The sequence below is a fragment of the Delphinus delphis genome, chromosome 8, assembly GCF_949987515.2.
Source record: "Delphinus delphis chromosome 8, mDelDel1.2, whole genome shotgun sequence".
Classification (NCBI taxonomy): Eukaryota; Metazoa; Chordata; class Mammalia; order Artiodactyla; family Delphinidae; genus Delphinus; species Delphinus delphis.
In genome coordinates this window covers 58864347-58890470 of record NC_082690.1, presented here as the reverse complement: position 1 = coordinate 58890470, position 26124 = coordinate 58864347, and the positions used below count along the sequence as shown (strand labels likewise).

At 41.3% G+C, this 26124-nt stretch overlaps 1 protein-coding gene across 1 annotated transcript in view; it reads left to right on the top strand.

Moving 5' to 3' along the window:
• Positions 1-18484, top strand: part of MRPL48 (mitochondrial ribosomal protein L48) — a 63208-nt gene extending 44724 nt beyond the window's left edge. Inside the window, exons 6-9 of the mRNA XM_060019660.1 lie at positions 5394-5563; positions 15154-15256; positions 16736-16825; positions 17372-18484. Coding sequence (XP_059875643.1) covers positions 5394-5563; positions 15154-15256; positions 16736-16825; positions 17372-17446 — 438 coding nt within the window. The 3' untranslated portion in view covers positions 17447-18484. The remainder of the gene's footprint in view (positions 1-5393; positions 5564-15153; positions 15257-16735; positions 16826-17371) is intronic.
• Positions 18485-26124: the final 7640 nt, after the last annotated feature.

Genomic DNA, 26124 nt, shown 5'->3' with positions numbered 1-26124 from the left:
ATTTCTGTGTACCCTACGGCTCATTATGGACTGTTCAGAGTACCATCACCAAATCATTTAAGTCCCCAGGTGTAGCTTTTAAAATTTCCATCAGCAGAATTTCTGGAAGCTGTATATGCTGCAGGTCTGTCAGCTTTTCATTTGAGGATTCAGATGATACAATTTCTTCCCAACTTTCCCACCCTAGAGAATGCCACCTATAGTGATAGGCAGCTACTATCATTACTTTTGCAGAATCTAGAGGAGAGAGCCTGGGTTTGGGGCCACAGACTCAGCTTCTAGCCATGGCTAGACCCAAAGTGGTTGCCTTTTCCATTTCCTTACTATTGTAACCTTTATTTTAACCTTTCTGGACCTCGACTTCCCCCTTATATAAAATTAGGGGAGGAAGGAAGGAGAAACTAAGTTATCTCTAAGTTACCTTCCAGCTATAACAGTCTGTGATTCTAATCTGAGTCCTTTATCTATCTGTTCTTTGCCAGCAAAGTTCCCCAGTAGCCTTGGCCAAATAACATCCTTCAGAGGACCTCAGTTTTCTGTCTGTAAAATAAGAGTAATATGGATATTTCTGTACAAAAATGGTTTAGTGATTTATCCCATGGCCCATTTTGGGCATCATATTGTACTTCTACAGGGATCCAAGGATGGCCGCCCTGGGCCAACTCACGGTGAATCCAGGTCAGTCACAGGAGTACCAAAGTTTGATGGTGGGCAGTAGTCCATCTTCCCTGCCATCTTTCTCGTAGCCTCCATTCCTTTCCTGCCTAGCTCTCCTTCATGGGCAGTCAGGGTGGCCTTCCCGAAACACAGCCCTAGTCATGTACATCTCTTGCACAGATATCTTTAGTAGCTCCCCATGGCAGTCATGAAGGTCTAAACTTAGGCAGTAGGAATAAAAAGGAGGGGATGAGAAAGACTGAGCAGGTAAAATTATAGGAACTGGTGTCTGAAATCTCATGCACTCAAGCTCTTGTTAGCTATGCTGTGCCCTGGCTCAGAACTGAAATATAATATCACAGTGGACTCCTGATGGTGTGGATTGGTCTAGACAGATCTAGGCCAACATGGAAAAGCAAGTGAGATGCCAAGAGGGATACTAGAATCAGCTTTCTTCTTTTTGTTCTCCTAAGGCGACACTTTTGAAGAGCCCTGGCATTTTCCCTGGTTAAGAAAAGCCTCCTGCAGGCTTCAAAGAAGCTCCTCCCTTCCCTGCTGGAAAATTTCAGCCACTCCCCTTTGCATTCTGACTAGCATTCTTCACAGCTCTGACTGCAGTGCTGTCATGATGAGAAGTCTGGATCGCTGCATTTGGCCTCGGGTATGCAGGAGACCCTCTGCAGGAGACCCAAACCCCTGCACCTTGATGGTTGGTTATAGAAGTTGGCTTCTCACTCATAGCAAAGTCTAGGACCCTGGGGTGACTACCACTGTTAAGAACTTTAATAATGCAGAGGGTTCAGTGGAAAAATTTCTGCATTGGGAGCCAGGAGGTCTGGGTTAGTTCCTAGGATCTGTCCGGTGTGGCTGTGTGACTCTGGGGGACATATTTAATCTCTCTGGGCTTCATATTCTTCCCCTGCAAGGATGAAGAACTGGGAAAAAGTTATCTCTAAATGCCATCCTATTCTAAAATTCTAAAATAGTGATTCACTGCATGTCGTCTCTCTGCTGGGCCCTGTGCTAGATGTGAGGAATATGAAAATGAAAAAATAATAATAAAAGTTAATGTTTATTGAGTGTTTAACTATGTGCCACAGATTGAATTAACTATATACAGTGTTTTGTTCAGTTCTCAGAATATCCCTGTGAGATCAGGTTTGTATCAGTTTTACCGGCCTTGTGAAAGGACCATTTCTTGGTCCTCCCCCTGTTTCCCCAGATTGGGCCCCTGCTCTCTTAGACTGACCTGGAGAGCATTGATGTGAGAGAACCACTCTAGGTGCTCTGCCAGGAACACCTCTGCTATGGCAGTAACTAGGCTGTTGGCTGTTAGATAGGGGTGACTTAAGACATGTAAATAGATCCCCACCTCATTTTTTTCTTTAAAAAAAATTTCTACCAAATAGCAAGATTTATTCTAAATCTCCAGTAATTAGGACAGTGTGGTATTAGCTCAAGAATAGACAAATAGCCCAATGGAGCAGGATAAAGAATATAGAAACAGATCCAAGTATCTCTGAACATTTATTATATGACATAAGTGACACTGCACTACAATGGTGCTGGGGTACTTGGGTCAATTGGATTGAATAGTCATGTGAAAAAAACTGACTTGACTCGTATTTCACACTGTACACAAAAAGCCCTTAAAATGATTGTAGATCTAAATGTAAATATTAAAATAATCAAACTTTAGAAGATAACATACAAGAATATCCTCATGATCTTAAGGTAAGCAAAGATTTCTTAAACAGGACACAAAAGTCACTATAAATATAAAAGAAAAAAATGAGTAAATTGGACTACATTAAAAATAAGAATTTTTGCTCATCAAAATGCACCATTAAAAAGTGAAAAAGGAAGACACAGGGAGGAAGAAGATATTTGCAACATGTACGTTTAACAAAGGATCATGTCTAGAATATAGAAGGAACCTCTGCAAATCAGTAAGGGAAAGGAAGGCAACCCAATCTAAAAAATGGGCAAAATACTTGAATAGGCAGGTTATAAAAGAGAATATCTAAATGGCCAGTGGACATATGGGAACATGCTCAGGTTCAGTAAACTTAAAGAAAATGCAAGTTAAAGTCTCAATGCATTACCACCTCATACCAACCAGAATGGCTAAAAGAAACCAACCAGAAAACCTGACTATACTAAGTTTTGTAAGTATTGGCAAGAATGTAGAGCAACTAGAACGTTCGTGTACTGCTGGTAGGAGTCTAAATTAGAAACCACTTTGAAAAACAGAGAACTTATTAAAGATGAAACTCTACATTGTCTGTAAATCAGTAGTTCAAGTTCTGGGTATATCCCCAACAGAAATACATACATATGTTCACTGAAAGATACATGCAAAAACATTGGTAGCAATACTATTCATAATGGCTCCACACCGGAAACAACTCTAATTTCCACCTACAGTAAAAAGGATAAATAAACTATAACATATTCATATAATAGACTTACTAGGGCAATGAGAAGGAAAGAATTCCTGTTTCACCTAAAACATGATGAATCTTACAAACATAATGAGTTAAAGAAGCTGGACACAAAAGAGAACATAGTATATTATTCCATTTTCATGAATTTAGAAAAAAGGCAAAATGAGCATATGGTTCTAGAAGTCAGACTAGTGGTCACCAATTTGGGAGGCAGGAGACTTTTGCGGGTACTGGTAGTGGTCTGTTTCTTTTTCAAGATACTGTTTAAACAGGTAATTTCACTTTGAAAATTCATTAAGCTGTGTCCTTATTTATGCATTTTTAGTATGAACATTGTAAAAACATTTTTACTAAAAAAATTTAAAAAGCAAGGTAGATTTTAAGATTCTAACTTTGAATTGATAAAAGATTCATATTATTAAAAATTCAAAAAATATAGAAGGGAAGTAGTTAAAAAGTCTCCTTCCCATCCCTGTGCCCCAGCCATACAGTTCCCTCCCTCATAGGCAGCCAATGGTATTAGTATTTTTGTGTATCCTTCCAGAGTTAGTTTTTGATATGCAAACAAATAAATATGTAAGTAATTAAACACACACATCTATTCTCCCCCACCCACCCTTTGTATATGTATGGCAATATTCTGAAAACATTATTCTACAGTCTGCTTTTAGCATTTAATTTATCTTAAAAACCTTTCTGTATCAGTACATAAGGAAGTTCCTTATGTCTTCTTACAGATGCATAATGTACTATTGAATGGATGTGCCATGTTTTATTTAACAAGTTCCCCTCCTGATGGGCATTTAGGTTAAATTATTTCTGGTTGAGAAGCTTTCTTGATCCTGATCTATGTCGTGTTACATATCTGTTTTCCCAGGGCTCATACTTTTTACAGCAGTTTGCACAGGTTGTTATGTAGTGAAGCAATACTTTATATGAAAGAGAAGGGTAGAAATAAAATAATTTGTCTGCCTCTAAGTTTTTAAAAGGAAGGCTGTCTAAATAATTGGACTGCAGAATTTCAAAGCTAGGAGGGCTGGAAGAGAAGTAATTCTGCACTTTCTTGTGATTAATTTCTTTAAGATTCCGATGAAAGTTAAGATTCTCTCCTTAGAAAAAATGTGCACACATGTAAAATTTTGCATGTAAGTTTTGGGGTTGATACACCCCTTGAAATTCCTTTATGGATTCTAGATTAAGAATCTGTTGGGAGGGCTTCCCTAGTGGCACAGAGGTTAAGAATCCGCCTGCTAATGCAGGGGACACGGGTTCAAGCCCTGGTCCGGGAAGATCCCACATACCACGGAGCAACTAAGCCCAAGCGCCATATCTACTGAGCCTGCACTCTAGAGCCCGTGAGCGGCAACTACTGAGCCCGCTTGCGCGCATAGAGCCGGTGCTCGGCAACATGAGAAGCCACCGCAATGAGAAGGAGCCCAGGCACCGCAACAAAGAGTAGCCCCCGCTCACCGGAGCTAGAGAAAGCCCGTGCGCAGCAACGAAGACCCAACGCAGCCAAAAATAAATGAGTAAATAAATAAATTTATTTAAAAAAAAAAAGAATCTGTTGGGAATTCCCTGGTGGTCCAGTGGTTAGGACTGTGTGCTCTCACTGCCAAGGGCCCAGGTTCAATCCCTGGTCAGGGAACTAAGATCCCACAAGCTGAAGCAGCCGCGTAGCACAGGGAGATCAGCTCAGTGCTTTATGACCACCTAGAGGGGTGGGATAGGGAGGGTGGGTGGGAGAGAGACGCAAGAGGGAAGAGATATGGGAACATATGTATATGTATAACTGATTCACTTTGTTATAAAGCAGAAACTAACACACACAAAAAAAATAAAAAAGGATTCTTTATTTCCTGTAAAAAAAAAAAAAAAAGATTCCACAAGCTGCGCAGCATGGCCCCCCCCAAAAAAATCCTCAAGAATCTGTTATCTAGCATAACCCCATTAATATAAAAATTGGGAAACTGAGGGCCAGATTTGGAAGGTGAATCTCAAAACTAGTTAATGGCAGAAGACAGTCACATGTATTTATGTTAAATAATGCCAGCAATATTCCCTCTCCTTTCATTGACTGATGCTACAGCCCAGTGTCAAGGGAGGCTGCCCATTCCTTCCCAGGAAAAGTTCAATTTATAGGTAGGGTAACCTGAGAGAAAAATGGTAAACAAGTTTAACTGAAAGATTGATTTTTTTAATGTATATATATATATATCAAGATGGTATGGTTAGAATTTCTTGTACAATACTTTGATTTAGTTTCTTTCTCTTTTGTTTCCTGTTTAGCCCAAGAAGAAGAGGGGAAAAGTGGAAGTGAGACCCATTAATTTGGGGACAGATTATGAATACGGGGTTTTAAACATTCACCTGATTGCATATGATATGGCCCTGGCAGAGAGTTATGCCCAGTATGTTCACAACCTCTGCAACCATCTCTCCATTAAAGTCGAGGAAAGGTATGAAAGATGCCTTTGCATGGGATGTTCTTGGTGTGGGTAGTATGCTCTGCTTTGTTATTGTTAAATGAAGTTTTGAGATATAACTTACATGTAGTAAAATTCACTCTTTTTACGTATATAGTTTGCCACCATCAAAATATAGAACAAGTCTATTAAGTTCTTAAAACAAAAAGTTCCTGGGTGCCCAAGGTGTAGTCAATTTCCTCTCTCTTTCCTCTCAAGTCCCTGGCAACCACTGATTGATTTTCTGTCCCTATTGTTTTAAGTTCTCCAGAATATCATATAAATGGAATCATACAGTATGTAGCTGTTTGTTTCTGGCCTCTTTCACTTAGCATAATGGGTTTAAGATTCATCTGGGGTTTTGCAAGTATTCTGTTGCTGAATAGTATTGCATTAAATGGTGAACCTTAGTTGGTTTAGGCATTCACCAGTTGATATACATTTGGATTGTTTCTAGTTTATTGGTAATTATGAATAAAGCTGCCATAAGCTTTCTCATACCAGTTTTGTAGGGGCATGTGTCTTCCTTCCTCTTCAACAACTACCTAAGCCTGGGATTGTTGGGTTTTATGGTGAATGTGTGTTTCACCTTATAAGAAACTGTCAAACTTTTTCCAGAGCGGCTGTCCTATTTTGTATTCCCACCATCAGTATATGAGAGTTTCAATAACTCCTTACCCTGGTCAGCACTTGGTTTGTCACATTTTTTTAAAGTTATTCTAGGAGATATATGGTGGTATTTCATAGTGGCTTTATTTTCTTCTTCTTCTTCTTTTTTTTTTTTTTTTGGCTGCACTGCGCGGATTGTGGGATCTTAGTTACCTGACCAGGGATCGAACCACTGCCACGGCAGTGAAAGCGCCGAGTCCTAACCACTGGACCGCCAGGGAATTCCCCGTACCACACTATCTTGATTACAGTAGCTTGATTACTGAAAAAGCAACTTTGTTCTTTATTCAAAATTATTTTGGCTATTTTAGGTCCCTGGGTTTTTCATTAAAATTTTAGAATTAGCTTGTTGATTTCTACAGAAAAGAGCCTGATGGAATTTTGGTGGGGTGTGTTGAATCTGAGGATCAATTTGAGGAGAATTGACATCTATTTTGAGTTCTCTGCTCCATTAACATGGTATATCTCCCCATTTATATAGATATTCTTCGCCTCCTCTGCTTTTTACATACTCTTTGGGTTTGCTGGAAAACTGTAGGGGAGGAGAACTAACATTTACTGACTATCCATGCCAGGCCAGGCACTTTACATATCTTATCTCAATGTTTGAGAAAGTGTGGGATGCCTTAAATAACATTAAATCACATGGTGAGAAATTTCTTCCCTTTTTAATTCTTTTTAAACCTAATTATGTGAAGGAGAAATTCTTAGTGTTGTGCTGATATGTCCTTAACACCGCTGAAGTACTTCCTAATCTTTATAAGAAAGAGGGGACCTCAGGCTCAGAGTCTTTGGCAAACACCACCATCTAGCTAGAATTTTATAACATTGTTTTGTTTTCACTGTATTTATTTTTAGCTTAACTTCTTTTTTTTTTTTTTTTTTTTTTTTTTTGCGGTATTCGGGCCTCTCACTGTTGTGGCCTCTCCCGTTGCGGAGCACAGGCTCCGGACGCGCAGGCTCAGCGGCCATGGCTCACGGGCCCAGCTGCTCCGCGACATGTGGGATCTTCCCGGACCGGGGCACGAACCCGTGTCCCCTGCATCGGCAGGCGGACTCTCAACCACTGTGCCACCAGGGAAGCCCTTAACTTCTTTATATGTCAACTGATACTCTTTTTTCTATTTACTATAGTGATATAAAGTCAGGCTTATTGAGGTATAATTTACGTTAGTAAAATTCACCCTTTTAGTGAACAGTTTCTGTGAGTTTTGACAAATGCATGCAGTAGAATAAATACCATCATAATCAGGATATAGAACATCTTCATCATCCCAAGAAGTCCCCTCCTCCCTTTGTAGTCAATCCCTTGTCCCACCCCCAGTCCCTGCAACTATTGATTTATTTTATGGCCTTGTAGTTTTGCCTTTTCCAAAATGTCATATAAATGGAATCATACAGTATTTTTCCATTTGAGTCTGGCTTCTTTCACTTAGGATAATGTATTTGAGATTCATCCATGTTGTTGCCTGTGTCAAGTAGTTTGTTCCTTTTTGTTGCTGAGTAGCATTTCATTGAGTGGATGTACCACAGTTTGTTTATTCATTTGAAGGACATTTGTGTTGTTTCCAGTTTCGGGCAGTTACAAATAGAGCTACTATAAACATGTACAGGTGTTTGTGAGAACAGAAGTTTTCATTTCTCTAGGAGTGTGATTGCTGGGTTAAATGGTAAGAGTGGTGTATTTTTATTTAGTTTTAAAATATATATATATTTATTTATTTATTGGCCACGTTGGGTCTTTGTCGCTGCATGCGGGCTTTCTCTAGTTGCGGCGAGCGGGGACTACTCTTTGTTGTGGTTAGTGGGCTTCTCCTTGTGGTGGCTTCTCTTGCTGCGGAGCATGGGCTGTAGGTGTGCGGGCTTCAGTAGTTGTGGTGTGCAGGTTCAGTAGTTGTGGTGCGCAGGCTCAGTTGCTCTGCAGCATTTGGGATCTTCCCGAACCAGGGCTCGAACCCGTGTCCCCTGCATTGACAGTCAGATTCTTAACCACTGCACCACCAGGGAAGTCCTGTACTTTTAAATTTGTAAGAAACTGCCAAGCTGCTTTCCACAGTGGCCATACCACTTTTCACTCTAACCAGCAACATGAGTTCCAGTTGTTCCACATCTCAAGTTTCTTTTTAAAATTAATTTTTAAGTGAGTTGATTTAAAGAAAAATATTTAATAAATAATAGTTTGGGTGGTTGGTTTGCCATTGTAGCAAGGTAATACGTGGCATCATAGGTGGATATGGCAAAAATTATACTTTCTTACTCACTAGATATTAGTATATTCCCATTTTATAGATGAGTAAACCAAGGCTCTGAAAGGCCAAAATTCACAGAACCAGTAAGTTGCCTGGATTTAACCCAGTTCTCCCTGACTCCAGTATTTTTAATTATATAGTATTTTAAGTCCTTAAGCCAAATTTGAACTTTTAAACCTTTATTACTTAGAGTATAACTGTGCTAAATGTGCTTCTGAGAAGATTGGATAATCAGCTGTGACTTTAGCTCTCACAGCTGATAGTACTTCAATTGTTTTAGGCCTAAAGATGTACTTTATCTTTTTCTGATACCCCAGAGAGTTGGTTGCTCTTTCAGCACTTGACACATACCTCTGTCATGTCACTTAGTGCTCTGGGCTGTAATCATCTATTCATTTGCCAGCTCCCTTCCCCCCTGACTTGTGTTCTTCTTCATTTCTTCAGTACCTAGCATAAAGCCTGCCACATGGGGAACATTAAGCCATTCTTGAAAGAATGACAGGTTCTTGAATATGACTACACAATCCAGTTGTGTAGTATACATTTCCTAAAGTTTAATGAAAGTGCTTTTAAGTACTTAATTAAAGAACTGCTGGTTGAGCCTCTTCTTGCTCTGTGGTAGGCATTGGACTAGACATTCTGACTGGAGGATACAAAGGTAAATGCGCGATTTCAAGGAGAGTTATAATTATTCAAAAAATAATTATAACATAATGTGGAAGTGATAAGTGAAAGATAAAGTTTAATATCAGTTCAAGAAGGCAGAGTAGCATAATAATTTAGAGCAATGCTTCTCAAAGTACCACTCTGCGAAGATATTAGGAGCTTATGCCAAAATGTACATTAATGCTTTGCTTCCTTCATCAAGAAACTCTTGCTATTGAAAACAAAATGTTGATTGAATTAAAGTGTGTTTACTGACTGTGTCATGCTTCTTATCTTGTCTTGAACTGATAACAAGCAGTTTGCTTACCAGCAGCTTGTCTTTGGATCACACTTTGAGTAACAAGTGGTTAAGAGTAAAAGCTCTGGAATCAAACTGTCTGCATTTAAATCCTAGTTCTACCAGTTATTAGCAATATGACCTTGAGAAATTCTGAACCTCAGTTTCTTTGTCTTCATAATGGGGATGGTAATTTTCCTATTTCTTTGAGTTCTGAAAATTAAATAAGAAAATATATAATGGCACTTAACAGAACGTTGTGAACATTCTGTAAATAATATTATTGTTATTAGTAATTAACGAGGTGTTTTTCAGCTGGCAGGGATTAGGGGCAGCATCTCAGACAAGGTGGTGGCAAAGAGGCATTAAATGCCATTTACAGAATGTTATCATACCTACAGTGGATCAGCTCCTTGGAATAGTGTTTTAAATTTTCAGAAGGACTTTTTAAAGTATTTTGTTTTTAATACCCTACTGTGAAAAGCTCTGGCTGCATTTGAGTAAAGGCAGGCAGGCAGTAACATTTGTTGAGCACCTACTATCATAACAGCCAGCCACTCTGCTAAATATTTTTTTGTATATTACTTTACTTAATTCAGACAAGCACCTTGCCATAGTGTATCAAAGCATTGATTCTGCAGCCAGACTGCTTAGGTTTTGCTCTTGTTCTGCTACATTCTTCCTGTGTGACATTGGGCAGTTTCCTTAACCTCTTTGTGTCTTGGTTTCCTCATTTGTAAAATGAGGTTAATAAAAGTACCTATCTAATAAAGCTATTGTGAAAATAAAGGGAGTTAATATATTTAAAATGCTTACAACTAAGTCCAGAAACTTTGGCTGCTATTATTATTGTTGTTATTAATAATATAATAAAAGCTTGCCTATAGTCGTAAATGGCAAGGTCTGGATTTGAACCCACTTCTTTTCCTCCAAATTTGTAATTCCCTCTAACTGGTTCTCCACACTGCTTTTAGTGTAATCTTTCTAGAATGGAAATATGATCATGTCACTCTCATGCTTAAATTCCTTCCATGGCCTCCCATTCCTTTAGGATCAAAATAAAAGTTTCTCACATACCTTGCTAGGTGCTCCATGGCCTGGGCTTGCCTCTCTCACCTTAACTCACACTTCTCTCTCCCTCTCCTTCTATCTCCAGTTACACTGACTTTGTTTTTTGTCCTTTCCCACCTCAGGACCTTTGCATATGCTCTCTAAAGCCTAGAATACTCTTTCCCCTTCAGCTAATCAGCCCCTATTTTTTTCTTAGGCTTTATTTTAAATGTCACTTCTTCAGAGAACCTCATTAAGTTAGGTCTTTATGTTATATATTTAGGAGAAGTAAAGGGTATCTTCTTCCCTGGTGGTGCAGTGGTTAAGAATCCGCCTGCCAGTGCAGGCGACATGGGTTCAAGCCCTGATCCGGGAAGATCCCACATGCCGCAGAGCAACTGAGCCCATGCGCCACAACTACTGAGCCTGCTCTCTAGAGCCCTTGAGCCACAACTACTTAGCCTGTGTGCCACAGCTACTCAAGCCCGTGTACCTAGAGCCTGTGCTCTGCAACAAGAGAAGCCACCGCAATGAGAAGCCCGTGCACCACAACGAAGACTAGCCCCTGCTCGCTGCAACTAGAGAAAGCCCGCGCGCAGCAATGAAGACCCAACACAGCCAAAAATAAATAAGGAAAATAAATAAATTTATTTTTTTAAAAAAAGGGTATATAACTTCCCTTTCAAAATGCTCATTCCTTACTCTCATAATTACTTGATTATTATTAGACTCTAAGATATGTAAGGCAGGGATTGTTTCTGTCTGCATCAGCAGTCACGCTAAAACCTTGCCCAGTACCTGACACATAGTAGGCACTGAATGAATATTTGTTGACTTGGATTGAGTTCCAGTAGGCATGAACATGAATTCTAGGATAACAAAATGAATGATATGCTGCTTTTTGCCTCTTTCCTGGTTCTTTGCTCCAAATAGTAGAGCATAAAGAGATGTTCATTTTTAGCAATTCACTTCTCTGCACTGATTGAGGTTTTCAGACCATCATATCAGGCATTCTTACTGCCCAGCTTTTCAGAGATAAAATGATTTTCTTTTTTTCTGATTTTCATTTTATCTTGATCCATTTTTCCTTTAGTAGTTGGGGGTAGGGCTCTGACCTTGAGATGGAATTGAGCAGGGGAACTGTGCGCTAGCTTTTGTTCTATAAATGGTCTGCCTTGCTGCAGCTGCAGCTCACCCAGAAGATGAGAGGAAGGGGCCTCTCCTGTGGGTCCTTTAATTTGCCTGCATCCCTTGCTGAGCAGGTGTCTGGAGAGATGGAAATCTTACTCATCTGGGAGCAGTTTCCAAGCCTGAAGCTGACCCAGCTCCTGTTCTCTGTGGAGAGTAAAGCATCATTCATCATCATTCTCTGTAAGGCTGCTCTTTCCTTTTTTTTTTATTTTTTAGTCCACTTACATTTTTTAAAATGGAGGCATAACTTATATATAGTAGAGTCCACAGATTCTAAGTTCCCTAGCATCCCAGCAGGGTCCCTTGGGTCCTATCCCAGCACTACTCAAAAGCTAGCACTATTTTGTCATGTTAGGTTGACTTTTGAAATTCAACTACTTCATTTCTTCCCTTCTGTTTTTTTTTTTTTTAATATTTATTTATTTATTTTGGCTGTGCTGGGTCTTAGTTGCGGCATGTGGGATCTTTTTTTAGTTGCAGCGTGCGGACTTCTTAGTTGCGGCATGCGAACTCTTAGTTGCAGTACATTTGCGGGATCTAGTTCCCTGACCAGGGATCAAACCCGGGTCCCCTGCATTGGGAGCGTGGAGTCTTACCCGTTGGACCACCAGGGAAGTCCCTTCCCTTCTGTTTTTACTATCTGATCATCCAAGTAATGTTTATTGCAGAAAATTTGGGACATACAGAAAAGAGTAGATACTAAAGAAAAAGATACCTATACTCTTACTACTCAAAGGCCTATTATACTTTGAAATGACTAGAGTTCTCAGTATTTTTTTTTATCGAACTATGTCTGGTTTTTCTGTTGGTTCTCTTCGAGGGTCTCATGCCTCCTTACTTTTGTAGAATGCCGTTTTTTGGAATGGCAAACATCTATGTTCATTCCTTACATCTTGATGAAGCCCTGCCTCACCTATGAAGCCTTCCCCAAGCTCTGCCCCTTCTCTCCCTCTTGTCCCTGTAACGTTTGGTACATACCTATATTGCCTTTGTCTTCCTGTAGTGCGGATGTTTGTGTACATACCTGTCTCTCCAAAACGCTCTTAGCAAGCTCCTTGAAAGCATAGACTGCATAGTGCCCACCAGACTGCCTAGGACAGACAGGATCTCAGTAAATGTTTGTTGAAAGAGTAAATGAATGAATAAACAAATCAATGGAATCTTGTAAGTGTTGAGGAATAAAATGCATGTTTAGTGGCAAGAATGAACAATTCTCACTTTATTCAGTCTTATCTGTGGAATGTCAAAAAGGAAAAAGAGCATTTTAGAGTGCTGTTTACTTTTCTGAAAGCTTTTACATAATTACTTTATTTGATTTTCCATAACCAGTCTATGAATGCATCCCAATTTTTTTTTGTTTTGGCTGCACCACGTAGCATTCGGGATCTTAGTTCCCTGACCAGGGATCGAACCCATGCTCCCTGCAGTGGAAGCGTGGAGTTTTAACCACCGGACCGCCAGGGAAGTCCCCAATTTTTTTTGTTGTTGTTTGTTTGTTTTTTACTGTACACGGGCCTCTCACTGTTGTGGCCTCTCCCATTGCGGAGCACAGGCTCCGGACGTGCAGGCTCAGCGGCCATGGCTCACGGGCCCAGCCGCTCCACGGCATGTGGGATCTTCCCGGACCGGGGCACGAACCCGTGTCCCCTGCATCGGCAGGCGGACTCTCAACCACTGCGCCACGAGGGAAGCCTGCCGATTTTTTTATATAAGGAAGTTATTACCAAAGGTAAATTTGAAGAGATCAGAGATTGTGCTATAAAATGGAAGGGGATGTTATTTAGGGAGGCTATCTGGAAGTTTGCAATACCTAGCATTTACTCACTGTTTATAAGGGCAAGGGAATTGGCATTTGTAGGCACAGTATACCTGGCAAATTACTTATGTAATCTTATTTTTTTTTTTTTTTTTTTTTTTTTTTTTTTTTTTTTGCGGTACGCGGGCCTCTCCCGTTGCGGAGCACAGGCTCCGGACGCACAGGCTCAGTGGCCATGGCTCACGGGCCCAGCCGCTCCGCGGCATGTGGGATCTTCCCGGACCGGGGCACGAACCCGTGTCCCCTGCATCGTCAGGCGGACTCCCAACCACTGCGCCACCAGGGAAGCCCCCTATGTAATCTTATTTAATTATTGCTACAACCCTATGAACTAGGTAGTATTATCTTCATTTAATAGCTGAAGAAACTAAGACTCAGAGAACTGAATTAGTTTGTCCAAGGTCAAATAGGTAGTAAGTGGCGAAGCCAACATTTAAATCCAGTACTGACTCTCATGTTTCTAATCCATTTTCCGTTACACGCCAAACTTCTTTTCGTAGCAGTCCATCTGTAGAGGGCCATACTCCTTACTCTTAATTAATGAAGCCTTGTGTGGCATGAAAATTCAGCAATCCTACTGTTGTTATTATTATTCCATTTATCTTCAGTTTGAGGAATTTTTGATAAGATGAACACAACACTAATACCATATTTCTGTGTAGCCATCAGTCCTATTCATCACCATATCTGATTCTCACAATAATCTATTGATATAAGCCTAGATTGTAATCCCCTTTATACATGGAGAAACTGAGGCCCAGAGTGGGAAGGGACTTGCCTAAGTAAATATTGCTAATAAGTGACAGAGCCAAGACTTGACCCCAAGTCCAGCACTCTTTATTGTGGCATGTAGATGTGCTGAAGCCGATTGTAGTGAGCAGAGACTCTACAACAATGGTTCTCAACCTGGGGACGTTTAACAATGGTGATAATTTTGATTGTTATCACTTCGGGGGTACTACTGGCACTCTCTGGGTATAGAGATTAGGGATGCATACTCCAGCCCCGACAACAAGAATTATCTGTTCTAAAGCGTCAGTAGTGCTGATGTTGAGAAATCCTGCTCTAGAACTGGAGCAGGGGACTTCCCTGGCGGTCCAGTGGTTAAGACTCCACACTTCCATCGCAGGCGGCAGGGGTTTGATGCCTGGTTGGGAACTAAGATCCCACATGCCGCACGACATGGCCAAAAAATTTAAAAATAAAATTAAATAAATAAAATAAAAGGATTGGGATTCGGTTTGGGTTTCGTGCTTCATTTCGTGCAGGATTGGGTTTCGTGCTTCATTTCTTCAGAAGAGGTGAAATACCCAAGGTTAACCTCCAAAGTGTACCTAGTGATGAGCTTGATTCTTTTAGAAGTGGCTATTCTTTAGTAGCAGTAAATACTTAATAATCACCAGGTTTTATTCAGAGTGTTTTATTAGGCATGACTGGGGATGCAGAAAAGTATTAGACATGGTCTGTCCCCTCACGGAGTTTAGAGATTTCTGGAGGAGGCATAAGAGGATCTGGTTACTTTGCTCCTGGATGAAGATAAACAGCCCTAGATTAGATTGCAGGAGGTACTGCATGCAGTAGTGGCTGTACTCAGGGACTACCCTGACTGAAGTGGTGCTGCTGGCTTAAGAGAACCCTCCCAATAGCTGACTCTTCCTTCCCACAGTTATGCGATGCCCACCAAAACCGTGGAGGTGTTGCAGTTGCAGGACCAAGGCAGGAAAATGCTCCTGGACTCAGTTCTTACCACCCATGAGCGAGTGGTTCAGGTAGGTACTCTGGGAGAAATTTGAAATGTATTTGCCTCTCCTGGTTCTTTTCTCTATCCTGATCTCTTGGTTGAGCTTCAAACCTGCTATCCAGTTGTCTACTGGGTTTCTCCGTTAAAATGGTCCACAGGTGCCCTCACTCAGTGTATACAAAACTAATTGTAGAGGGACTGATGTTTTTTTCCTGTAATCCTCCTCACCTTTGAGCTTAATGCTTGACCCTTCTTTGCCCTTGGGTATCCATTCATTCTCCAAATTCAGTGGCCTCTACCCCTAAAAATCTTTCAGATCCATCCACTTTGCTGTACGATCATATCAATGTGATCGTGTCATTGTCTTGCCTAGAATTCCTCAGTGGCTTCCCTTTCGCGCTCTATACCCATTAGCAGTCACTCCTCTTTCCCCATCCCCCCAGGTCCTGGCAACCACTAATCTGCTTTCCACTTCTATGGTTTTATCTCTTCTAGGCATTTCTTCAAATGGAATTATATAAAATATGGCCTTTTATATCTAGCTTCTTTCACTTAGCATAATGTTTTCAAGGTTCATCCATGTTGTAGCATGTATCAGTATTTCATTCCTTTTTACTGCCAAGTAATATTCCAACAAATGGACATCACCCCTTTTTGATCCACTCAAGAAACATATCAGGAAGGTAACCAGAGGTATGTTAAGGTAGTAAAACCCTAAATTTGTGTTAAAATTTTAAATAATTAAAGTACTTACAATCTTGGTTCTTTAAATATTATCAGGAATAAATTATTTGAGCTACATTTTATGACAGCTCTAACTTGCCACTGAGGCTCACAGGATAAAGTTTGAACTCTTTGATTAGCACCTAAGTGCCTTCATGTTACTCCTCCTGCTTTTCTTCTTCACACCCCCTTTCATTCCAGCCACACATGTCACTAGTTTCAATTCCCTAATACTGTACTTTTCCTCCACATTTTACTGAATATTGCTTCCTCTGCCTTAAAAAAAACTCCACACTACTGCTGAATTCTCCCAATTTAGTCCTGTATTTCAAGACTCTAACCAGATGTTACCTCTTTTGGAAGCTTTTTCTGACCCTCCTGATTGTTAGGTAGGTGTTTCTCTTGTGGGTTCCCACAGCCCACTGCATGCCCTTCTACCACACATCTGATTTAACTCTGGATTCTCAGCACAGGGTCTGACAACAACAGGTCCCAGTCTATGTGGGTAAACCTGAGTTGATTCAGAAAGTCATCCTGGACTTGACCTCTTGATCCAGTTATGACATTCATTGCCTACAAGAGCAGATATTGGCCATGACCATCTTAGTAACCAGACAACTTGGCAGATCAGCAAGAGAAATCCTGGAAAGTCTGGGCTCCAAAAACAGCTCCTTCACCCAAAGGCCCTCTAGCTCTGCTGGAGCTGACATTTGAGCCCTTGCCATGTCTGCCCAATCACCTAGGTTTCAGTGCCTCTGTTAGAGCATCTTCTTTCCTTTTGCAGATCAGCGGTTTGAGTGCTACATTTGCAGAGATTTTCTTGGAAATAATTCAAAGCAATCTTCCTGAAGGAGTCAAACTGTCAGTGAAGGAGGTATGTGCTAATATGAGAAGAGGCCTGCTGGTGGGCTCAAAATATGGAATAGAAAATCTGAACTGGCTGGCTTTAGAAACAAAGACATATGAATAATTTAGCCCAGATAAAAATAATAAGGAAAGGTGTGCAGGCTGCTTTACCGTGATCATTTTTCTGGCTTTCCCAGTGCATCAGGGATGATGCTCTATAGACCATGGAAATTGAACTCCATCACAGCATCCTGATATTAGGCGTGAGCCCATTACACCCACAAATTCCCTCCCTTGAGGCAGTTGTATAGCAGAAAGAACATGATTTACGATCCCATACAGTGTAATTAAACCGAACACAAATAGGGAAGTATACTTAAGGCAGGGAGAAAGTCCAATTCAACTTTGAATCCTTGATACCTAATATAAGTCTGGTACATAGTAGCTACTCAGTAAAAGTTAGTTGAATCTAAATCATTTTCTGCAGAGCTGGCTGATGGATCCTTTTCTGATGCTGGGCATATTTGAGTAACTCTGTAGTAATTCCCTCTTATCTTCTTTTTCTTCTCCTCAGCACACTGAAGAAGACTTCAAAGGAAGGTTCAAAGCTCGGCCAGAACTGGAAGAACTGCTAGCCAAGTTGAACTAGCTCACTGTAGACCCTTTCATGCCAGCACTGGTGACACTGAGTGGCAATGGAAAGAGCTTCCTGGGTGGCCAAAGTTAAGAAGGAGACCCTGACCCTCAATATCATAAGTACACATCTCCACAGCCAGGAGTGCCTCCTCTCCTCTGTGAAGGAGTGCTTGCCGACTGTCACCACGTTCCTTTGAGCCAACCCTAGGTATCTTCCATCTAATAAAAATCTGCTAATGATGGATGTGTGTGTATGTGAGAAGTCAGTCCATCCTGTCGAGTATATTTAACTAAGGGATTCAATTTCTCTTTGCCTGGTGCTTTAGCACATAAGCATGTCCCCCTTCAGTATTTCTCCAATTAGAGTGAACTCATCCTTTAAATCAACCTGGCATGGAGTCCCTTTAGTGAAGCACGCAATCATAAGTAAACTCTCTGTGGATAGGAGGCATAGGGAGGGAGATTTTGTATATGAAAAAACCCTCCAGATAGGATCAGGGTCTGTCCATAAGTGAAAAAAAAGTACTTTGTGGGGTAGTGAGTGACCTGTCATAAGTATGCAGGTAGATGTTACATAACTACAAATTAGGGTTGCCTGGAAGGAGTTTAAGCAAAGAATTAAAGGTTGATCTTGGTCATGTGTCAGAAAACTACTACTTGTGAGCCAAATACCAACAACTGCCTATTTGCATTTTTTTTTTTTTTTTTTTTGCGGTACGTGGGCCTCTCACTGTTGTGGCGTCTCCCGTTGCGGAGCACAGGATCCGGATGCGCAGGCTCAGCAGCCATGGCTCACGGGCCTAGCCGCTCCGTGGCATGTGGGATCTTCCCAGACTGGGGTACAAACCCGTGTCCCCTGCATCGGCAGGCGGACTCTCAACCACTGCGCCACCAGGGAAGCCCGCCTATTTGCTTTTTAAAAATAATTTATTGAGGCGAAATTCACATGTCACAAAACGAACCATTTTAAAGTGAATAATTCAGTGGTATTTAATGCATTTGCAGTGTTGTGCAACCTCTATCCAATTCCAAAACCCCATTGCCTGTTTTTGTAAATAAAGGCTTATTGGAATAGAGCCCTGCTTATTCATTTACACACTGTCTGTGGCTGCTTTTATGCTACAATGGCAGAGTTGAGTAGCTGTGACAGAGACTGTTATGCAAAAACATTTTTACATGGTCCTTTATAAAAATAGTTTGTCAAACCCTGATCCAAGTCATTGGTTCTCAAACTTAAGCATACATTAGAATCACCTGCAAGGCTTTTTTAAAAATTTATTTATTTATGGCTGTGTTGGGTCTTCGTTGCTGCGCGGGCTTTCTCTAGTTGTGCTGAATGGGGACTACTCTTCATTGTGGTGTGCAGGCTTCTCATTGCAGTGGCTTCTCTTGTTGCGGAGCATGGGCTCTAGGTGCACGGGTTTCACTAGCTGTGGCATGTGGGCTTCAGTAGTTACGGCTTGCAGGCTTTAGAGAGCAGGCTCAGTAGTTGTGGCACACGGGCTCAGTTGCTCCGTGGCATGTGGGATCTTCCCAGACCAGGGCTGGAACCCGTGTCCCCTGCATTGGCAGGCGGATTTTTTTTTTTTTTTGCGGTATGCGGGCCTCTCACTGTTGTGGCCTCTCCAGTTGCAGAGCACAGGTTCCAGACGCACAGGCTCAGCGGCCATGGCGCATGGGCCCAGCCGCTCCGTGGCATGTGGGATCTTCCCAGACCGGGGCACGAACCCGTGTCCCTTGCATCGGCAGGCGGACTCTCAACCACTGCGCCACCAGGGAAACCCCAGGCGGATTCTTAACCGCTGTGCCACCAGGGAAGCCCCTGCACGGCTTTTTAAAACACAACTTACTAGGCTCCATCCCCAGATTTTCTGACTTAGGAGATCTTGAGCAAGGGTGATGCTGCTGCTGGTCCAGAGTTACCTCTTTCAGAAACACTAGTCTAAGTTGACCTCTAATGTTTTTCCTATTCTGAGCATTAGTGCATTCCTACTTTTGTACAGAATAGCTATAATTTATTGAGCTAGACCCTATGCTAGTACTACATTAGCTCTAATCCTCACACCAGTTTTTTAGGGTGTATATATGAGTGTGTGTGGTATCTGAGTGTGAGTGTATCACACTCAAATTTATTGAGCCCTAATTTGCTATGTACTTTATACAGATTGTCCTTGAGATTGATGGTATTATCTCAGTCTTACAGGTGGAGAAACTGAGGTTTGGAGAGATGAAGCGACTTCCTAGGGTCACACAGTTATTAAGTGGCAGACCCTGTCCCCCCCTACTTTTCTGGGATACCCATGCATAGAGGTCTGTGGGACCTTAGAGCATTCTTAGCATTGTGTGTACTTTTCTGAAACTCATCAGTTTCAGTCCTGAAGTTATTTTGTTTTTTTTCGAGTTGGTTTCCAAAGGCAACAAGAGGAAACTCAGATTTCCTCTCAAGGTGTAACACTAAGGGAGGGCTGTCAAGATAGCAGGTGCCTTCAATTAAAATGCTTTTCTGAATTCAAATTGAAAGCTCAGCAGGCCAGGACTTACAAGTGAACCCCACTGGGAGTGTGGGCAGAATTTGCCAGGTGAGGACTGATATTTTGGTTACAGAATTGCTCATTGCTGAGTCTCCTTTAGGGAAGATGAAAGAGCAGCAGCTAATGGATGAGTGTAAAGTTGGAGGATGTGTAGTGACTTGAAGATAAAAAGGTGAATAAACGCATGTATACACACAGATACACGCTGCCTCCATATCATGTGGGCAATGTCATGTGGACCCCATTTAGGAGTCTGGAATACAGTGGTATTTTCCAGTTGCCCACATTTCCTTGTTATTAATTTGTGAAAGCAAGATGTAAGGTTTCATAAATTGACAAGATATTAGAGCTAAGTGACCTTGGAACCCAGCCAGCCTAAAGCAAGTGCAGGTTAGGGGCCCAGGAAGGGCAGTGCTTTACTCAAGGTGACAGGGCACCTCGTTGGCAGAGCTGGGAGCAGGATTCAGATCTCTTGATTCCCAGTGCATCACTTTCCATTACATCACTGAGGGATGAGTCAGGCTTATCTCTTAAACTGGAGGCTGCTGGGTTCTGTCACCTTGGAGCTCTTGTGTCACTGACCTAGTTGATTTATCCTCTGACCAGAGCCAAAGGGCTTTTGTTGCTCATGATTAGTCTGAGCTGAAACAAATGGAAATTGCTCATAATGCCTTATCCTGGTAAGAGGAACAGATATTCTGATTGCTAGAACCTCAGAGTTACAAAACAATTATAAGCTTCATTTGATTTTCCAGAGGGAAATGAACTTCCCTAGGATCACATGGCAGTGAAATCAAATGGAATGCAAATCTCTGGGCTCTAGGTTGAAAATACCGTCCCCTCCCTTCCTGAGACCACCTACAATATTATAAAGAAAAGAGGCAGACAAACCTGAGCTATTCCTAATTTCTACATTTATTAGTTTTGAGGCCTCGGGTGAGTTATTTTAACCTCATTAAGCCTCAGTTTTCTGATCTGTAAAGTGAGGATAATCCCTTGTAGGAGCTTGAGATGGAGATGATGAACACAATGGGCAAGCATGTGCTCAGTAAATGTTAGATTGCCTTCCCATCTAAACTTCACTATACAGTTTTTTTAAAAAAAGTTTATTTATTTAGGCTGTGTCGGGTCTTACTTGCAGCACACGGGATCTTCCTTGCAGCATGTGGGATCTTTGGTCGTGGTGTGTGGGCTTCTCTCTAGTTGTGGTGCACAGGTTCCAGGGCATGCAGACTTTAGAGCACGCAGGCTTAGTTGCCCTGTGGCATGTGGGATCTTAGTTCCCCAACCAGGGATAGAACCCGCGTCCCCTGCATTTGAAGGTGGATTCTTAATCACTAGACCACCAGCGAAGTCCCTCACTATACTTTTGTAAAAGATTATTTTTTCATTGAGGTATAATTTATCTATAGTGAAACACACAGATCTTAAGTGTATATTTGATCAGTTTTGAAAATGCAGTCACCTATGAAACCTACACTTATATCAAGTTAAAGAACATTTCTATCTCCCCAGAAAGTTCCCCTACATTCTTTCATAGTCATTCTTCCCAGAAACAACCACTAATCTTATTCCTATTGCCATAGGTTTCACCTATCTAGAACAATGTATAAATATCATAGAGTTATAACCTTTTGTGTCTGACTTCATTCACTTACCCTGATGTTTTACCCACATTGTTGCATGTAGCCATAGTTCATTCCTTCAGCATACTTTTAGTTTTTAACCCAGTTAGGGTTAAATTATGCCTCGTACCGCTGCAAAAACATGAGAGCTAGGCAAGAGAGAAGAAAAGGAAGGTCAATGGATTAGGAATCAGGGTAGCTGGGTTCTAGTTTTGGCTCTATCAATGCATAACCTTTGAAATAATCTGTTTTGATCTTCATTTTACAGATGACTTAACTGGCCCAGGAGGGAAAGAAACTTGTCCAAGGTCACTCACAGGGATAGCTGCAGGTCACTCGATTCCTGGTTGAGTACACATTACTGAGATTTTTAGAAATGGATTTTTATGTGGGTCAGTAACTTTCAAGAAGGACCAAATGTCCAGGTTAAATGGGCAGTTTTCCTAGTGAAGGCCAGTGGATTTCTCAGCTTGTTAGTCCCTTTCTTCTGGCTGGGGATGCCTTGTTCCTCCACCATCGAGCCTAAAAATTGCCAGCTGTGGATTCTGAAAGACTATTTTTTAGTTGGAGAGAAAGAGATGGAATCTGGATATTCTGGCCATTCAGACAATGTAGCAACACTCAGAGACCCCAGTCCCCACTGTTCTAGGATGTAAAGTATATTTAGGGAAGAAAAGCTCTCTGAGCATGCATTGGGTTATGTCTGGAACTAGACCTGCTGACAAGGCACTACAGACAGAAGCAGCCAATGTGTCTTGTGCTTGTTTAATCTGTACTTTAATCTTCGTGCCATTTTTGTCTTCAAATGTCTGATCTCCCTGGAGAATCTGAAATGATTCATTTAGTTCTTATACTCCCCCTGGAATAACTTTTATTCTCAGACATTTCAGTTTTAGAGAATCAGCTCCATGTTTAGACAGAATAGCCAGGCTCTGAAAGATGTCCAGGCTCTGAGGAATGACAACTCTTCAGAAGATAACTGCTAGAGAAGGAAAGAATCCCTCCTGCGTCCTCTGCCTGTTTTAAGTCCCTGCTGGAGCAGAGCACGGAGCCCTAGCATTCCATACAGTGGAAAAGTATATAAGGTTTCAACTTGGACTTCCTCCAGTTCTCCTCGGATTTCTAAAGTCAGCAGCCCAGGATTTGGTCTGGCAACTTTACCTGAGGGGGGAAGAGTGGGAGGAGTATCTCATTACTCATCTAGTAAAACACTTTACAGTGCACCTTTGTACTGAGCACTGGCCATATCTCCAGCCAAGGAACTTGCAGGGAAGAGCCAAATCATGAGTCTGCCCTAGGCCTAGCCAACGGTGGCACCCAGCCAACAGATCTCTCCACTCATCCCTGGCACCAGGCCTCTCTGCAGAGGTAGATGTAGAGTGTATAGGGATAGGCATGGACCACCCTAAACTCCAGGTCCATGGCTGTGGGCTACAGAGCCGAGAGACTAAAAAACCATACTAATCTAGAACACTGTGGGGAACACCGTACTAGGCACTGGATGCTTGTGAGAGAGAACAGAGCTGAGAATAGCATAGGCTTTAGAACATACACTTGGAGTCTGATGCCCAATCTGTCCTTTATTTCCTCCTCTGTAAAGGAGAGTTAGTAGTGTTATGAGGATTAAATGAGATAATGTAACTCAGGACAGTGACTAGCACACAACAATAATAACAGCTAACATTTAGTGAATGCTTACTATGTGCCAGATGCTATTTCTAAGCTCTTTACCAATATTGACTCATTCTTTCGGCAACCCTGTGAGGAAGATCTACACTTATTAGCTTTGATGCCTTTGAGCAAGGTATTATAACTGCATTTTTACAGAAGAAAAAACAGATCCTGAGATGTTACGTAGTTTGCCCAAAACCACATGGCTAGTAAGTGGCATAGTGGAATTTGAAAGCAGCATATCATAGGGATTGAGAGCACAGACTCTGGAACCAGATAGCCTGAGTTAAATGCTTCATACATATTAGTTATAGTAGTTCAATAAATACAACTTTTATTACCAGGTATTTATATATCACCTCTCATTTAATTATTTTAGTGTGCCTATTAAATAGGAATTATCCCCATTTATTGATACTTGAGGAAACAGGCTTGGGTGGCAATAGAGCCCTCTTTGCCCAAACACATTTTGTGACCGTCCCAGTGTTAGCTTCCTGTCAACTGGAGTCCTTCCAATCCTGCTCCCTCCACTTAGCTGGTTTGAAAGCCATTCCTCCTGCTGAGGTCCTTCCACCCTTTCCCTTTGCTAGAATACCCTGCCCCCATGACCTATTATTTCTATTTTAATTATACAAATTAATATATAGGTACATTTGTGTTGTAACATATTTGAATATATAAGAATACAGTCCTCACTGATGGAACTTCACACTATGACCACTTATTCACTATTATAAACAATGCTGCAATGAACATAATAGATGTTTAAGCGGATTCCTAAAAGAGGAATTGCTGTTTAAATATTTAAAACATTTGTAGATCTCACCAAATTGCCCTGAAAAGCTTTACTAATTTATGATCCCTTCAATAGTGTGAATGTGTCTGTTTCTCTCCATCCCCACCAACACTGGTCATTATAAATACTTTTAATTTTTGTCAACAGGCTCATCTAATAGTACTTTTGTTTTTTTTGTTTTGTTTTGTTTTGGTTTGGTTTTTTTTTGCGGTACTCGGGCCTCTCACTATTGTGGCCTCTCCCGTTGCAGAGCACAGGCTCCAGACGCGCAGGCTCAGCGGCCATGGCTCACAGGCCCAGCTGCTCCGTGGCATGTGGGATCTTCCCGGACCGGGGCACGGACCTGCGTCCCCTGCATCGGCAGGCGGACTCTCAACCACTGCGCCACCAGGGAAGCCCTACTTTTGTTTTTAAGATCTGTATTTCTCTGATTATAAGTGATGTAGAATATATTTACATTTTCCTATGTTTTGGGGGCATATTTAACTTTGTTCACTTTTCAGTTGGGCTATTTGCTTTTTCTTACTGATTTCTAGTTTTTTGTTTGTTTGTTTGTTTGTTTTGCCGCACCATGCGGCATGCAGGATCTTAGTTCCCCGACCAGGGATCAAACCCGTGCCCCCTGCAATGGAAGCAGTGTCTTAACCACTGGACCACCAGAGAAATCCCTCTAGGGACTTTTTATTTGTTGCAGATGGTAATCCTTTCTGCTATATATGTTACAAATATGTAGTGTCTACTTCATCTTTAATGGTGTCAACTCAACTACCTCCCTTCTCTTTGAGATTCTTGCTGACAGCTGCAGTCCACACTGCTACCTCTGATGACCCACAGCATTGGGTACACATGGCCCAACAGAGATTCACTCATCCTTTTATATATATATATATATACACACACACACACATAATCATCCCCTTCTGCCTGAAATTGGATTTTATTGTTCTTTGAACTCACATTCCTCATATCTTCTCCCCTTCTCTCTTTCTCTCCTTCCCGAATACCAACACAAAGGCTCAAAGTAGTTTTAAGGCCTACTATATTTCAGACTTGTGCTTTATATATATATATATATATATATATATATATGTTTAAGAAATGTTACTGATGATGATGAGAGCATATGCCCCTTTGCATTCCAGTTCTATAGCAGGGGTCACCCACCCAACTCCCTTCCCACTCCCAAATGTCAGACAGAAATAGACTGGGTAATGCAGTTCCATGGAAGAAAAATGAAAAGTGGTGGCAACTGTTGTGAACTGGAAAACACATCCACCTAAAAGAGAAATTGTTAATTCAGCTCCAGCAAATTGTTAAGTAAGAATATAAGCTCCATGTTGACAGCTTCTCCACTTTTCAAAAGCTGAAAATCTGTATGTTTAATGTACTTTTGAAATGTCAAGCCAACATTGTGTGTTTTTTTGTTTGGGAACATGTTGAGGTCAGACTCTTTATCTGTTAATGCAACAGAGTCTGGCATATGAGAGGCACTCAGTATTTGTTTTCCCATTTGCCTTCTTCCTTCCATTAGACTGACTGAAACATCCAGAACAACTGATGAAAGAGAAAGTCATTTACATCATTGTCAGGAATTAATTAGTTGCTCTAGTGTTGTTTTGTTTCTCTCTTAAACCAGACTAAAGCAACATAAAGGCAGAGATCATATTTTCATCATATCAATTTCCTACACAGTGCCTGGCATATGAGAAGGTCTCAGAAAAACCTGATATTTTTGAACCAATGCCTGAATAAATGAAGAACTGACTAGGTAACCAATTTACCTTTAGATTGTAAATTTACTTTAAAATTAAATATCCATGTAATCAGCACAGTACTTGGCACACTGACCCAAGATGTAGTGTAGGAGAGCATCCCTTAACCCATTTCTTTGTTTTACATGGCAAATACTGGTCAATATTTAATATCGGTGACATAAGATGGGTGAGGATGTGTGGGATCTCAACATGACAATATGACTGCTCTTTATGGCAGCCATGTCCAAACCCATGGCTGCCTGGCTCTCAACCCCAGGCCCAAATACTATCCCCAAGTCTTACACTTCTCGGCC